This window comes from Pan troglodytes, chromosome 13 (assembly GCF_028858775.2).
Source record: "Pan troglodytes isolate AG18354 chromosome 13, NHGRI_mPanTro3-v2.0_pri, whole genome shotgun sequence".
NCBI classification, from domain to species: domain Eukaryota; kingdom Metazoa; phylum Chordata; class Mammalia; order Primates; family Hominidae; genus Pan; species Pan troglodytes.
Genome location: NC_072411.2, coordinates 59437259 through 59454696, shown reverse-complemented (window position 1 = coordinate 59454696; position 17438 = coordinate 59437259). Strand labels below are relative to the sequence as shown.

The window sequence follows — 17438 nt, the reverse complement described above, 5'->3', positions numbered from 1 at the left end:
TACAAAAGACTTTGAAAATTATTCTTTAATCTGTATTGTGGCATGCATGGTCAATATCCAATAATTTTTCTTGAAGAGTCGGTGAGCCCACAATCAGACCTTACTTGGAAATGGCGGTATTGTATTTCGGTTTCTCCGGGCACTTAACGTCAGGAAATTAAGTTCAGCTCCATTATTTTGTTGCATCTTTGAATAGTCTGTGGAGCGTTGATATCCTAATGCTCCTTATTTAAAAGTGGGTGGGAGTTGCATGGAAGAATTGGGGAGTGAGGCAGGGGACTGGAAAGGGAGCAGAGCACATAATTTTGGGGCCTTTGAAACAAGTAACAGTGACAAAAAACCTCACTCTCGAATCAGTAACCTCTCCCCAGCACCCTCCCCAACACTTTCAGGAGATGAGTATATAGAGTGGGGACCAGGAGGAAGTAACCTCTGTAACCCAGAAGTGGCTAAAGTGTTGAACTTTGAGCTTCTCTAAGGAGAGCTGGCTATCTGGCTGAGCTGCCAGTTACTCCTGTCTTTCAGAAATTGACAGCTGAAGTATTTGGTCTTGGTTTCCCACTGAAGAGGAATGTGTGGAATCACTGCAGAGCAGAAGAAATTAAATTTTGAATATTAATGCCTGATCTTTTAAGTCATCTGACTAAAAACAGAAGAGTGATCGTAAGCCCAACCCTAGGTATCAGTGTATTATGGCTAGCAAGGAGTTAAGAAGCTTTGTCTATTCAGCAGTCATAATTGAATGTGTAGTTTGCAAGCCTGCCAAATTGCTAAACCTAGATTTCTCATATTAGATAATGTGTAATAAAAGACAGCTGTTGCCAGCATATGCTGTGAATTGCACACCAGTTCCTCATTCATGATTTTTGGTGCCATCACTACAACCCTTAGAAAAGGCTCTGACTGGAGGGCTGTCTGGGGAACGTAGACCCCACTGGTCAGATCCTTGAATAAGGCTGCTCGCCCTAGGGAAAGGGGGGCAGGAAAGACTTTTTTTTTTTTTCAAAGTGCAAAACCCTTGATAAGACCTTAGACACACTTCATTTCACTTTAGGCAGGTAGTTTGGTGTGTGAGCTAGTTTCGAACCCTGGGAACATTCCTTTCCACGTTGCCTGAGTCTGACAGCCCAGATCAAAAACAAGTAGGCTTTGTGTCAAGACGTGGCACGTGTCAGAGAATTTGACGGTACTTAATTTATTTAAATTGTTTTTTGTTTAAGTGTTAGGTGCTTGAAACAGCCTCTTAGCTAATACCGAATGGAAACTAATTTGTAATTTGACTTAATCTGACTTTTGGTGTTGCTGATAACCCAAATTAGTCAGTCCACAGGAACTGAAAATCTGCTATGCTTCTCATGTTGTGCTAGACAAATATTTTCATCTTTAACTAGTCAATTAGCTAGATAGAAAGGTTAGAAGTAGAGTGGTGGGGGAAATATCTATAGAGGCTTCAGGTCTGTCCTGTGGTTTAAAAGATTTTACATTTGAATCTATCTAGAATGACTTTTGATTCAAAAGACCGATTGGATGAAATCTTGAAGTTCCTAATAGATGCACTGATTTCTGGCATACTAAAAGGGTATTTAAAATTGACAAGGCTCAAAATTTTACTAATAATTTATTAATTCTTGCCACCATTCATCCACTTAGCAGCTATGTACTAAGGCACTACTATCTTTGTTTTCTGTTAGTACTTTTTTTGCATTTCTTGTTTCGGATTGAATTTTTTTTTTTGTTCTTGTCTGTTTTCTTTCATTTAAAATTTTTTGATTTTTAAAATTTGTATTTATTCAGTTGATATATAATCATACATACTCATGGTATACATAGTGATGTTTTGATACATGGAATGTACAGTGATCAGATCAGAGTAATTAACATATCCATCACCTCCCTCACACAATGATCATTTCTTCGTTTTGGGACTGTTGAATATCCTCCTTCTAACTATTTGAAACTAGTACATGATATACTATTGTTAACTATAGTTAGCCTACAGTATAGAGCACTAGAACTTATTCTTCCTATCTAGCTGTAATTTTTTATCCTTTAACAAATGTGTCCCTATCCATTTCTTCCCCCAACCCTTCCCAGCCTCTAGTATCCTCTGTTCTACTTTTTACTTCTATGAGATCAACTTTTTTTAGCTTCCACATATGAGTGAGAACATGTGGTGTTTAACTTTCTATTCCTGGCTTATCTCACTTAACATAATGTCTTCCAGTTCAATCCATGTTGCTGTGAATGACAGGATTTCATTCTTTTTTATGGCTGAATTGTATTCCATGGTGTATATATGCCACATTTTCTTTATCCATTCATCTGTTGTTGGACACCTAGGCTGATGCCATCTCTTGGCTATTGTGAATAGTGCTGTAATAAACATGGGAGTGCAGATGTCTCTTCGATATAATGATTTCCTTTCCTTTGGATGAATTCCCAGTAGTGGGATTGCGGGATCATATGGTAGTTCTATTTGTAGTTGTTTGAGGGACCTCCATACTGTTCTCCATAGTGGCTGTACTAATTTACATTCCCACTAACAGTGTATGAAAGTTCCTTTTTCTCCTTATCCTCACCAGCATTTATTATTTATTGTCATTTTGATAATAGCTATCCTAACTGGTGTGAGATGATACCTCATTGTGGTTTTAATTTCCATTACCCCAATGATGAGTGATATTGAGCATTTTTTCATATATTTGTTAGCCATTTGTATGTCTTCTTTTTCTTTCTTTCTTTTTTCTTTTTTTTTTTTGAGATGGAGTCTCACTCTGTCGCCAGGCTGGAGTGCAATGGCATGATCTCAGCTCACTGCAACCTCCGCCGCCCAGGTTGAAGCGATTCTTCCAACTCAGCTTCCCTAGTATCTGGGATTACAGGCATCTGCCATCATGCCTGGCTAATTTTTGTATTTTTGTAGAGACGGGGTTTCACCATGTTGGCCAGGCTGGTCTTGAACTCCTGAGCTCAGTTGATCCACCCTCCTTGGCTTCCCAAAGTGCTGGGATTACAGGTGTGAGCCACCATACCCAGTCTTGTGTGGCTTCCTTTGAGGAACATCTGTTCAGATCATTTGCCCATTTTTAAATTTTTTTTTTTCTGTTGAGGTATTTTAGTTCATTATATATTCTGGATATATAAATGAGTAGTTTGCAAATATTTCCTTCCATTCCACAGGTAGTCTTTTCACTCTGTTGATTGTTTGCTGTGCAGAATCTTTTTAGTTTAATATAACCCCATTAGTTTATTTTTGCTTTTGTTGCCTGTTTTTTGAAGGTCTTATTCATAAAATTTTTTCCCAATCCAATATGCTGAAGCATTTCCCCTATGTTTTATTCCAGTAGTTTTATTGTCTCAGGTTTTACATGAAGGTTTTGATCCATTTACTTATTCTCAGTTGATTTCTGTATAGAGTGAGAGGTATGGTCTAGTTTCTTTCTTCTGCATATGGATATACAGTTGTCTGTTTTCTTTCATTTTTAAAGCTTGCTACATATTTAAGATTTTTAAATTTTACTTTATGTATTTTAGTGATTATCCTTGAGTTTTTCCTATGATATTGAATTTAATAAAGGACAATGTTGAAGACTATCTTTACATATTTCTCCTGAACGTGAATATTTAATGTGGCTCTTCAACCACGTCAGTTGCTTCCATTTTCGTTTAGTAGTCTATTTATTTTTATCTATTTCTCTATTTTTAAGTTTCCATTCTATTCCAGGCCCTGTGCTGGGCATTGGGGCAGAAAGTAAAACAAATAACATTCCCCAAGAGGTCCAAATCACACAGATGATTATGTACAGATGTGAAGTATTTGATCCAGTATGCATTTCATATAAATACATACATATATGTATACATATATATATAGCTCTCTCTATATGGATATATGAATAATATGATGAATACTGATAGCAAGAGTAATACTTTAAAAATATAAGCCCTTATTTATAGAGGTATAAGAAACTTTTATAAAAAGAATAAAAAAGCCCTAGTTATCATTATGTAATTTGGCTTAAGGGCGGAAAACAAGCAGCTGAAGATAATAAAAATAGATTAAGAAAATATGAGTACAATATAAGGGAGAGACTGAGAATGCTTGGAAATATCAAGTTTGTGGCTCTTTTCTGCAAGGAAGCCCACTAACATAGATGAATAGTCCTTATCCTTGGTAACGGTACATACGAGGTACAAAATCAGGTTACAACAAACCATACCAATCCTTGTAGGCATTCCACAGTTCGTGCTTATAAATTGAAAAGAGATACTTTTTAGCAAGACTAGAGAATCTTTTTGGGTCTGAGCAATTTATTTCAGTCTCCATTGCGATATAAGTGAGTTGAAGCCCAGAACTAACAAAAGAGGAAAATATAATTAATTTACAGCAAATTGGTAAGAAGAGACCACCTCTCCATTACGTTAAGTTTATGGACTGGTGGCTGAATTCTTAACACTGGTCCATTCCAGGAAATTTGTGAAAATGCTGGCATTTAGTACCTGGTAATTCAAAATTCCTACAGTTATGTAGGCTTCACTCCTAATGAATGTCTTAATAAGCATTTCATTTGTGTAACTTGTCACATAAGCATTAATATCTCCTACATATTTTCCCCCTTCTAGTTTTCGTCCTTTACTTATTTTATTTTGCTTTGTCTGGACTGACTATGCATTGATCTCTTGATATTTTATGTGTTCATTTATATATGACAACCATTTCAGGTTGACAATTAAAAACCATGGGTTAGCTAGTAGCTTATGTTTTGGGCCCTTGAAGCAACATTTGAGAATAGGGCTAATAAACATTTCCTGAACAAAGAAACAAACCAACCAAAAAAACACAAAAACCTTCTGCAATTTTCCTAAAAAATAAGTTGTCACCTTTTGTTGATGCTGCTTCTGTTTACAGTGGTAGAATGTGTCCTGAAAGCTTATGTTTATATGATCTTTTCCAAAAGTGCAGAGGAATGAAGGTGATATTATTTATACCATTGACACTATTCTGAGGTTTCTTTCCTTTCTTGGCTGGAAATTTCACGTTAGTCTTCCAAAACTATTACAAAAATAAATCATAAGCAGAAATGAGGTTTTGAGTTCCTGGTTTTACCTGAATTGTGTGTGTGAGTTGGTTGTTTAGAGATTATTTTATCCTACTAAAAACAGTAACGTATTGAATTATTATAGTAAACACAGTCATTTCATCATCATCTCCAAAAACTATAAAGTATTTGGGTTTCATATGCCATTCTAAGTATGCTATTTTTCTTTGGATTTCAGTGTGATTACAAATTGCTATGGTTAATCTTTCAGAGGCTGTTTTAAATACAGACCAGAGAGGAAGTTCTCTTTGGAAGCTTTGGAGTTTTGCCACATTATTTTAACTCTTTTGCCACATTATATTACTGTCTAAACCTCTTTCAATCTTTTAATTGGAATGCCTAGAATCCTGTCTCCCTACTCTCCTCTGCTATCACTAGAGAATGTAGAGAATGGAAATGGCTGCCTTTATGCAACAATTTCCCAGGAGCTGAGCCAAAGAAGGTGGTAAAGAACAGGTTTTGTGTGTGTGTGTGTGTGTGTGTGTGTGTGTGTGTATGTGTGTATGTGTGTGTGTGAGAGAGAGAGAGAGATTTAGAACATTTTACAGTGTATCTTGAAGACCCTGGGATAACTATATGCTTTTTGTGTTTTTCAGCTTGCTTTGACCAGATCAAGTTCTTTAAGTGACTTTTCCTGGTCTCAAAGGTAAAGAGATTGAATTATTTTTTGTCTCTCCCAAAATATTTAGGAACATAGCTCTCCAGACTGTTTTTTCCTCTCTCTCCCTCTCTCTCTCTCTCTCTCTACGCACACACACAGACGCACACATACAGACACACACACAGAATCTTACATACTACAATTTACATAAATGTCAGTTATTTTTAATTGTGACAGTTATTTTTAATGATAGATCTGTGCCAAATGTGATACTTTAATTTTCACGCAGTTTCTTTTTTAAACATTTTTATTACAGAAAGCTTGTTACTGTGGAGAAGCAGGATAATGAAACATTTGGATTTGAAATTCAGGTGGGCAGTTTTCACATTTTCTAGACTTCCAAGGAAGAAAGTGGCATTGGTAGTGTCATGTTATGTGCAAAGAAAAAATGAAGTTAGGATTAGAGAATGATGGAGCCTATGACTTTTATTCAGTGTGTGGCTGTTTGGGGGTAGTTTTTCAGTGTGTTGAGTACTATTAAGGAAAGAAAACATTGAAGATGATAACAAAACCTCTGCGATATGCTCAGCAGTTTGTGCTTAGTTGCTTCAGTCTTCCCTTAAGTCCCAGACTGATCAGAAATGGTTGGTATCAGCTAGGTCTTAGATAAGAGAGTGAAATACATTTTACAGATGTGTACTTGATATATTTGCATGTGTTTTGTATAATCATATTGTTATACTGTGTATCAGATTTTAAGTATTTACTTTGGCATTCAAGAGACACTCGAAAGACTATACATGTGTGTATATAGAATGCATATATGCATGGATAGCTCCTGGTATGTTTTGCTACTAGAGTTCATATTGTACATAATGAGCAATCTGTAGCTTTTTTTCCTAATGACAATGCTTTATAATTGTTATTTGAAACACTTGAGAACATTTGGCTCTACTTGCAGATTGCCTCATGCTGTAGGAAATTTTTAAGTCTTTGTAAGTTTCAGCATAATTGCCTAAGAATTTCATTGCTTATTAGCTGTCTGCTTTTTCATAAACACATTTGTAAAATGGGTGAGGTAGGTCAAATGAAGTCTAACCCAATTAAGTGCAACAGTAGTAGCTTAAGCATTTCTGTTTTTTCTTTCCATAGTACGTTTGCATGTCTTTTGGATGTGTTTTGCATAATCATATTCTTACACTCTATATCAGATTTTAGATCTTAGCTTTACTGCTGCTTTCAGAAAACTTTGGTGTGATATCAGCCCCACAATTGGAAAGTCAGTGTTTATTTTAAGATTAGGAACAGGAAACTGCTAAGAAAAACATGTTTTATGAGTAAAGAAACAAAATGGAACTTTAGCTGCAATGAAGACAGAGAAGGCACTTTGAAAAGAGGATCACTTCTACTTTCCTAACTCTTGTACTTTTAAATTTGGAGAAATCTGTAATTCACCACAGTAATTGGTGAAATCTATAGGTTTTAGAAGCATAGTACTCCCGCTTACTCCCCGGTCATATGAACTACTCCCTATTCTGTTGTAGAGACACTGCTTTTTGTCACTGCTTCTTTTTAAAGGAGAATTATCCTCAAGGATGTGCAGCAGTGGCTACTGAAAACTGGATAAATGACTACTCACCTTTCTTTATTTTTCTTATACTGCCATAATAATGTCACTACTTTCTTAAGTTTTTCTCCCATACCATAAACACTTATTCTCCATGGAGCAAGAGTCAAAACTATGTCAGGCCACAACACCACTGAACTTTTGTAGATCAACATGAACTAATGGCACCTCTAAATGGCAGCATGTAGGTGTTATCTCAGTGATGCAGGAACCCACACTCCTGTAAATTCCCTCTGGTATATGCTCTCCATTGTCAAATACACACCATAATCTATTCCCTAGTACTCATCAGATTTGCAGCAGTTAACAAATAGGAGACATGCTTCTGGGAACTTTTTGAAAATCAGATAGAACCTCATGTACCCATATTGTGCATGCAGTGTGAGTACATGTTTGGGATGTGGCCTACTAGAGGAATGACACTTTGGAAGAGACCAGATCCATGGTTCTCCATGGGAGCTAGTTTTATGCTGCTTATCAGAATCGTGCAGCCCGATAGGCATGCAGACTTTGGACTCATGCACACCTGAATTCATATCCTCCTAATGCCTTATGGGGTCCTTAGGAGTTTTAAATGAAACAATACATGCAATGTACCTAGTGATGTGCCTTACCAATAGAAGATCCACAAATGACTGGTGTTAGAATGAATGTCACTGGGCATGAGAAAGGACAATGAGATCTTCGTGTCTCTAAGAAATGCAGGTGATCATTGTGTCACTGATCCCTTAATGGGAGCTAGAAGACTGGGTAAGAGAAAAAAGCATCCAATTAATACTTTCTGTAGCTTTGGGGTTTCTGTTTTTTTCTATTTCTAACTACCATATTTTACACCCAATGTGAACATATATGGAGGAGCCAGCTACATAAATCAACATGTTTCCACTGCACTGTACTCACTTTGATCTCTGGGAATGGAGGGTAGGGTCTCACTGCTAATGAGAATTGTTAGAACAGTGGTTTCCCAAAGGAGTGTCAGTTATATATTTTATTCATGTACCACATGAACTAGATCAGTCTTTCATCTCCAGAAGGGTCTAGGCTATACTGAGAAGACCCCTGGCAGGAAAGCTGTCAATGAAGTTTCTGACATAGATGGGAACATAGTGCATGATCTTTTAAAGTCCCTTCTACCTTTAAGATATGGGGATTCTAAGTGCCTTATAGATTAGATAGAAGTCCTTTAGAGGTGAACAGACCCAAGTTTCTAGAAGTTGCTTGCACGTGGCTGACTTGTGGTGCCTCAGGGATTATTGAATAAGAAAGAATGAACATCAGACATCAATTTTTTCACACGGAAGTACTACTTTAATGTAGCTTAATTTTAGGAATCAGATGTTTAAAAGATGTACTCTACTCAGAACACTGATTTTGCTTCTAAGTGGAACTAGACTTCATAATTTAAATGTGTGAAAAAAAGAAAATTATATTTGTTATAGGTCATTGGGACACTATATCTAGCAAACATTTATTCAGTGTTTTGGTATAATTAAAAATAAAAAAACCCACCACCACCAAACTACTTGTGCCTAATTGAGGCAAGGGTTGAAGCTTAACTTTTTCTAATTTAGTTGGGTGACTAATGAACCGGTGAGGATTCAGGACAGGCATACCAGAGGGTGCTCAGAAATGAAGGTAATTGAGTCAATTATAGTACTTTTGAATAAATGCAGGGCAGATTGTCATTATGTGCAGAACTCTGATTTAAAATAATCATTGTTGGCATGTCTCCTTGCTGCATGTGTACAATTTCATACTCCTATAATGAGTGTTTTAGCTTGGGAGAACCACTTAGGGATTTTTCTCATTGCACTTGGCCATCGTTGTTTTATCCCATTGGGAAATGAGAAACTCAATTTTTAAAAATAAATCGTGACAGCATCAGGTGATAGATATCTTGGGCTTGAAAATATAAAATCTTGAGCCACTCTCATTTCACTTTCTTTCTCATGACAGATGTCTTTATGAATGGAGTTGGCTACAGATTGTCTGGTAGAATTGCAAAATTGATACCTTGATTTAGTTTATAGTGGAAATCCTTTGTCCTTTGAACTTACCTATTATACTGCTTAATGATAATTGACATCATTTTAAATTTTGGCAAATAGATGTTGAGGTTGTTAAATAGTAACTATATATCATCTTAATTTTTACAGTCTTACAGGCCCCAGAATCAGAATGCCTGCTCCTCGGAAATGTTCACTTTGATATGCAAAATACAGGAGGACAGCCCAGCTCACTGTGCTGGCCTGCAAGCTGGTAACTTAAATTTTTGCTCATGTTAGGAATCATTTAAATGGAAAGAAAATAAAATGTTTTGAGAGTGAAGGTCAGGGTGTATTTGTTGCTTTGAGTTTTCTTGGCTCCTTTATGTTTTTAAGACTTGGAGCTGCTTGTTTCATTTGCATGTCAGGAGGGATTATTTAACTAACCAACATAACACTCATTTTTCTTGGCATCTCCCAGGTGATGTCCTTGCAAATATCAATGGTGTGAGCACAGAAGGTTTTACCTACAAACAAGTCGTTGACCTGATCAGATCGTCCGGAAACCTGCTAACGTAACTATCTGTCTAGTTCCCATGGGGCTTCAAAATGTTATGTTTTCTCATAATGCCTGATGAGTGAATAAATAGGCCTTTTGTTCAGCATTACAAGACGGAGTGAGGCAGTGCACCGGAGCTTTAGAGTGGGGTACAAACATTATCAGTTCCTTTTGTTTCTCAAGATTCCTCACACTTGAACATACTGTCAACATCTGAAGTCAGAGGACATCAATAGCCCAAACGTCTGTGTGGGAAGGATGGCCTTTAAAAATGTATTTTTTTAATGTCAAATTCAATTAAACTGGCACACATTCTCTTTAAACTGGGAAGAACTGATCCAATTTTCATGGTTGATATAATCCTGTAGCTAAAACAAATCAAAGGTCAGAAGGGCTGAGTTTTTCGTCTTATGTGACAAGCCACCTATTTTTCTCTTCTAGTGTTCCATTTGGAAGGAAGAATAGTCTGTTCAACCCTCCCCACCCTGAAACACACATACTCACACCACATGTTCCAAATATTCCAAACTTCTTTTTTTTTTTTTTTTTTTTTTTGAGATGGAGTCTCGCTCTGTCGCCCTGGATGGAGTGCAGTGGCGCGATCTTGGCTCACTGCAAGCTCTGTCTCCCAGGTTCACGCCATTCTCCTGCCTCAGCCTCCCTAGTAGCTGGGACTACAGGCGCCCGCCACCATGCCCGGCTAATTTTTTGTATTTTTAGTAGAGACGGGGTTTCATCGTGTTAGCCAGGATGGTCTCAATCTCCTGACCTCATGATCCACCCGCCTCCACCTCCCAAAGTGCTGGGATTACAGGCGTGAGCCACCGCGCCTGGCCCCAAACTTCTTGATAGAACACTGGCTTTCCCAATTAGAGGTTTGACTGATTTTTCTACCATAACAATACTAGCACCTAATAAAATCTTATTAGGATAGTTAAATGATGAAATTCGCTCATTCATTAAAATCATATTTATTGAGCAAATATTATGTTTCCAGCTCTGTGATAGGCTCAGGAGAGACGAAGATAAAGACTCTCTTAGTACGTTAATAGTTATGGAAGGAAATGGCTCAGAAAAGCCTGAAATTTAAGTAATGTGTATATTTCAGTTATTGATAACTACTATGAGAAAAGTGCAAAACAGCAATGGCCTGTCATGCTAGGTAAGAAGGCTGCTAGTTTGGCTTAGATGTGTAAAGTGGTCTTTTCTAGGGAGGCGATATTTGAGTTGAGATCTAAATGAAGAGAAGGATGGTCAAATGAACTCCTCGTAAGAGCACTTCAGGCAAAGAGAGAGGTCTCTGAGTGCTCACAATGGGCTTGGCATGTACAAGGGAAAGAGAAAAAGACAGTATAATTGGTATTTGATGGATTAGAGAGAGTATAATAAGAAATGAAGCCAGAGAGTTGGCCTGGGGGCAGACCATGGATCTCTTTGGACATGCCAACAAGTTTGGGTTTTATTCTGATTGAGGTGGGTCATATATTGTCTCATTTATTCTTCACAGCCACCCATGAGGTTAATTTTATTCATATTTCTAGATGAAGTGCCTGAAGCCTAGAGGGGGCTTAGTTAAGGTCACGTAACTGGTAAGTGATAGGGCTGGGGTTTGACCACCTGCTCTGGATGCCAGGATCTGTCCTTTTCAGCTACAGCTGCTCCTTGGAAGCTGCCAGTAGAAAATCTGCTGGATGCTCTTCAGTGATTCTGGTCTAAAACTTCAAAGGATGCTTTGGGTGTTTGTGAGAGCAGATTTGAAAGACGGTGGTGGTAACAAATTGATCCAACTCTATAGGTCCTGTGAGTTCAGGGTAAAGGATGAGGTGCTCTTGCTCTAGAGAACCCTGGATCCAAAGGAGAGGAACCGTGCAGAGTCTGAGGGGAACTGCTAGTAGTTAGAGTCAGAAAGCATGTTCCACATGGGTGAAGAGGGTAGACCACAGGTAAATAGGGGTTGTAGATGGAGGTAACTGTTGGAAATCCGGGAAAATGGGAGACAGTCTGTACAAACACTGAGGAAAATGGCCAAATCAATGGTTGCAGTTTTGCCCATACACATCTATTGCTTCAGCAGGTCAAACTGACATTCAATCCCAATGAAACAGATTCATATGGATTCCCACTATTTCTCAGAGAGTCAAGATCACCTTAAGGAGAAAACAGACAGTATATAGCTTGCTACCACCTGATTATTCCTGGCATGATGCTATTAGAAGTAGAAGAAGACTGATCTCCACATTTAATGCTTTTACCATGCCTTGAAAAATTCCTTGCATCTTTATAGAGAGGTACAGCTTAATTACAAGAAGGAACTTGAACCAACACTTTAAAAATTGGTGTGTGATTCACAAATGAAATTTTTAAATCATATTCAGATTGACGGTTTAGTAGTCAAAATAAAAGCCTTTAACTTGAACACACAGAACAAATCAAATCACTCAGAATAGAACAAGTATTTTATTTTTAGAAATGTGTGTGGTGTGGGAAGAACAGAACACTGGTAAGTTGATAATTCTAGGATTAGAGTTTGTAAACTGAATGTTTTGAGATAAAGAATCATATGAAGGTTATTATCTCATAGTAGTTGTACTTCTGTTTCTTCTAGTACCAAAATTATAAGGCGATTTACAGAGGTAAAGCCTCCTAGAATCCTATGGAGGAAAGGATTTCTCCCTCTTTCAAGAAGTAGCATGTTAATTCCATGGTTGTGAAAGCCCCTAGTGCCTATTATTTCTGTTGTTGTGCCCCTTGTGTTCAGCATGGTTTCTAGAATCTGGTACATAGTAGATGCCCAATAAATATTTACCAAATGAGTGAGGTCGTTCAGCCCATCCCCACAAGAACAGATTCTAGTAGAGAGCAGCCATCATTGTCACATAGTGACTTCTATAAAATAAGCTATAGTTTACAAATTAACTAGGATCCTTTCTTTTAGCCACCTTCTCAAGGGGAGTTTTTCCCCATTTTCTTTCTCTGTTATCAGAAGATTTGGCTTTGGTCCAGCTACTCGAAGTGCCATGAGAACTGTAACATTTATATTTCGTTTTTAGTATAGTATGTGCTCAAAGTGTAGTACTCTGTAGTATGGTACTTATTTAAATGAATCACTCATGTTACTCACTCCCCACCTTCCTCTTTTTTTTTTTTTCTTAAAACAGGATAGAGACTCTTAATGGAACAATGATTCTGAAAAGAACGGAGCTTGAAGCAAAGCTGCAGGTTTTAAAGGTAATTTAATTTAATGCAGTGAGGCACATTTTTCATCCTTGAATGTGTGAGTGGTAAAATAAAGATCTATTTGAGGAACTGAGATAGCCCTTGAAAAAGAAATGTCGTGATGAATCTAAACTGCTGAATTATCAAGAGCCGCACAATTACCTTTGGAGGAATATCAAATTCTGCAAACCAGTGTAAATCACTTTCTTTCTTCCTCCTTCTGTGTGTCTGTGAGGCTCAGAAAGGCAACAGGAAGGCACGCCACTTGAAGAACTCTTCATTAGTGCACCTGTGATCTCTATTGATTTACATTTTGTTTGGAATTAAAACGAAAAAGGTCATTATTTTCCCAAGTGTGTTGGAGGGCCTGGGTTTTTCACTTTTTCTGGGTCCTCTTTTGGTGTCCTTCTCTTCTGCCTCATCCTTAAAACAAAAACCTTATCCGTCTAATCCTGTGACTGTCCTTGAATCTGCTTTCATTGGCAAATACACTAGCAAATTCAAAGGAGGAAGAAATTAGCGTCCAAGAGATAGTAAATAATGCAGGAGGTCCAGTGAAAATTCCCTGGGATGGTTTTTTGAGGCTTTTAAAAATCTCAGTTTTCTGGGCTGATGAGGGTCTCCTAAGCCATGAAGTCCAGACCCTCACTCATGCATCTGAGTCATAGTTCTAAAGACCTCTCTGTTTGTCTCAGTGACCTCTGCATCCCAATCTCCCCCTTGCAGAGCAACCAGGTAGCCAATCTGAGCAGAGATTGTAGTTTACTATAAGCAGGTTGCTTACTTCAGCTTTATTTAGAAATAGCTGCCATTTGTTAGTTTTCTTCATGAAATATGAGCTTATTAATTATTGAGCCCAAGAGAGTGGATTTTATTTTGTATCTTTTTCTTCCTCCACATCCAACTCATCAACAAGTCTTGCTTTCTTTGTCAACATTGGTTTGGATACTCTTGCCACTGTGCTTATCTCTGTGCTTTGTTAAATCAATTTATAAAATCCCTTGAAAAAACCTCTGCTCAAATTTTGATAGGAATTGAATTGTATTTATGAAATAAATGAGAGCAATTAAAATCTTTATGGCTTTCACTTTTCTCACTTTGAATTCAGGATCTCAATCTTTTTATTCAGATCTTTTATGGACTTAAAAAATATTTTGTAATTATCTTCCTATATTTTTACATATCATTTATTATATTCATTCTTGTTTACTTCCTCATTGTTCTTGCTATATTAATCTTTTAAATTTTCAGCCACTCATTGCTAATGATTTTGTTTAAATTTTAAAAATCCAGTTTTGTTGAACTCCCTTTATTCTAATAATAATTTTTATAGATTTCCTTATATTTTCTATATAGATTTCTTATCATTTGCAGATAATAAAATTTTTTGCCCCTTTAGCTCAATTATTGAAACTAATTTATTTTTCCTCTCCTATAGCATTGGCTAGGATCATCAATATACTGTAAATAATGGTAATCTTATGGTTGACTTTAAAGAAAACATTTCTAACATTTTTGTTGCTACATTTTTATGAGGGGTAAACAGTGGTTCATATTGTACTTGAATTTAAAGTTAATTTGTTTTTGCAAAAGAAAGATAATCTTAGTGAACATCTTTTTTAAAAAGTTTAACTTTTTCACCTTTTCTTAGAAAAAAGAAATATTGAAAACAAGAATGAAAAATAGGGCTATATTCTATGGAATAAAGTACTAACTTGCACAAATCATTATTTGATGCCTTGAAGCAATTTCTATTCTTTGCATGTTTTTGCCTTAAGTTTTAATGTACATACTTACCAATGTGTGAATTTTTCAGTATCTCCATCCTCTTCCAGAACATCACGAGCACCATACAATGTTTAAAATGCCCATTGAAGACCCTATATTCCTTATTATACTTACTTTAGAGAATTTGTATCAATTTTTTAAAAGCACAAAATACAGATTTTTGTTCTATAGCTGGTAGTGAAGAAATACACCAACTTGTTCGTTTTGATATGTTTGCTGTTGTTTGTTGCATTGTACTCCTTACCTCTAGGTTTACTTTCTTTCTTGCTATAGTCCTTCCTTCTGTGGGGATAAGTAGATTTTTGTGGAAAAATGTTTTTATTTCACTGCTACTATTGGAAGAGAGTTTTGATAGGTAATTGAATTATTCTAAGTAGGTGTTTAGCTCCCTTAGCACTTTGAATATATTACTCCTTTAATATTTTTGTTTATGAGAGAGCTCCTAATTATTTTTGGCAGGTAATCTATATTTTCTGCTAAAGCTTTTTAACATTTTTCCTTTTTCCTTTAAGTCCTTAATTCATCCAGAATAAATTTTTATATATATTATGAGGTATGGGGAAAATTCCAATTTAATTTTTTTCCATATGAATAACCAGTTCTTCCAGTACCATTTATTTTGTAGTCCCCCTTTCCCCTTCAACTGACTTGCAGTAAAACCTCTATTTTTAAGCAAGTTCCACATATGCATGGATTTGCTTATAGGCTTTCTAATATGATCCGTGGGTCAATTTGTTTATCCCAAACTGTTTATAATGAATCTTGATATCACATTGGGCACAGTTATTCTTGGTCCTTTGATCATCTATATAAATTATAAAATCAGATTATATGTAAATAAATGTTGGTGTTTTGATTGACTTCAAATTTTATTTATCTATTTTTGGAGACAGGGTCTCGCTCTATTGCCCTTGCTGGAGTGCAGCAACGTGATCATAGCTTACTATAGTCTCAAACTCTGGGCTCAAGCAGTTCTCCTATCTCAGCCTCCTGAATTCCTGGGATTACAGGCCTGAGCCACCATTCCTGGCTCTGATTGCACATTATATATATATATATATATATCAATTTGAGGAAACAACATCATATGGTATTCTGTTTTTTTATTGATAGATGATCTTACCATTTTTTGTTGTTTTCTTTAAAGTCTTTCTAATAAAGTTATAATTTTATGCATATAGGTCTTATACATCTTCTGTTAGACTTAGTCCTCTGTACCTTATGTTTTTTGTTCTTATTATCGTTTCTTTACGAAAACGAATGCTTTGATTGACGTTAATAGACATGTGAAATAAATTTTTCTGTGCTGTGACTATATTCAAACACTTTGCTAAATTATAGAATAGTAATATCTATTCTAATAACTCTAATGAATTATCTGTAGATTATTTTGGATTTACTGTAGAGATAATAACTATCTGTTATGAATGAGTTTTGGTTCTTTTTCTTACTTTACTTCACAGCTTAGGCGCTACCATACAACAATGAATAGAAATTATGGTTGTAGGCATCCTTGTTTTATTCTTGATTTTAAAGGAAATTCTTCCTAATTTCTTTTCCACTAGGAATGAGCTATCTTTCAGATTAAGGAGACTCCCTTCTATACGAAGTTTGCTGGTAGTGTTTATAGTGCTTGTCCATTAAACTTTATCAAATACTTTTTTATGCATCTGTTAAGCTGGTCTTCTCATTTATTCATTTGAAAAAATTCTGTCAATATGTGAATGAAATTTAAATATATTCTAATATAAAGCTACCATTTCATTTCTATGATAAACCCAACCTGGCTTATTCTTGAAATTTATAATTTGTAAATGTAATTACAGGTTCGATTTGCTAATATTGTATTTAGGATTTTGAAAGAGTTTCATTTTTCAGGTAGACTGGCCTGTAATTTTATTTTCTTAGATTATCTTTTTAAGTTTTGGTATCAAGTTTACTAGACTCTTAGCATGACCTGGGGACTGTTTTCCTCTTCTTATTTTCTGGCAGAATTTTAATAATACCATCTGAATCATTTTGTTTTAGGATTCTTTTTTGATGGGAATACTGTTAATGTACTGTTTCAATTACTTTATTAGTTGTGAGACTACTCAGGATTTCTGGTTTTTTTAAAGACAGTTTTAGCGACTTATGTTTTTGTTAACAAAGTTTTTAAATTTATTAACTGAGTTGACAGTAAAATATTATTCTGATGTTTTAAATTTTTGTCAAAAATTGTTTGAGTGTGCCCCCATTTTTTTCTTGCAGTTTGTACCACTTTTTATGCTTCTTTTTTTTTCTTGATAACTCTTTCTCTACGGGATTTTCTATTTTTGGATCTTCTAGAAAACCAGTATTTGTGGCCATCTTTAATCCTTTTTCGGGTTGCTTTAAGATATTCTTTTGTCCTTATTGATCTATGGTTTTACTACAATGCAATTAGTTCTGGATTCATTTCTAAATTTATACTATGTAGATCTTATAGTGCTCTTTCTGTTTAAAGACTTTCTTTAGCTTTGGAAAACTATCAACTCAATCTTTTTGGAATATACCTTCTACACCACTCTTGTATTATCTTCTG

The 17438-nt window shown here is 35.9% G+C and overlaps 1 protein-coding gene across 1 annotated transcript in view; it reads left to right on the top strand.

Annotated features, from left to right (window-relative positions):
• Positions 1 to 17438, top strand: part of CYTIP (cytohesin 1 interacting protein) — a 30230-nt gene that overhangs the window by 4403 nt on the left and 8389 nt on the right. The window contains exons 2-6 of the mRNA XM_515844.9: positions 5696 to 5745; positions 6017 to 6071; positions 9484 to 9586; positions 9794 to 9887; positions 13030 to 13099. Of these exons, the coding sequence (XP_515844.2) occupies positions 5696 to 5745; positions 6017 to 6071; positions 9484 to 9586; positions 9794 to 9887; positions 13030 to 13099 (372 nt within the window). The remainder of the gene's footprint in view (positions 1 to 5695; positions 5746 to 6016; positions 6072 to 9483; positions 9587 to 9793; positions 9888 to 13029; positions 13100 to 17438) is intronic.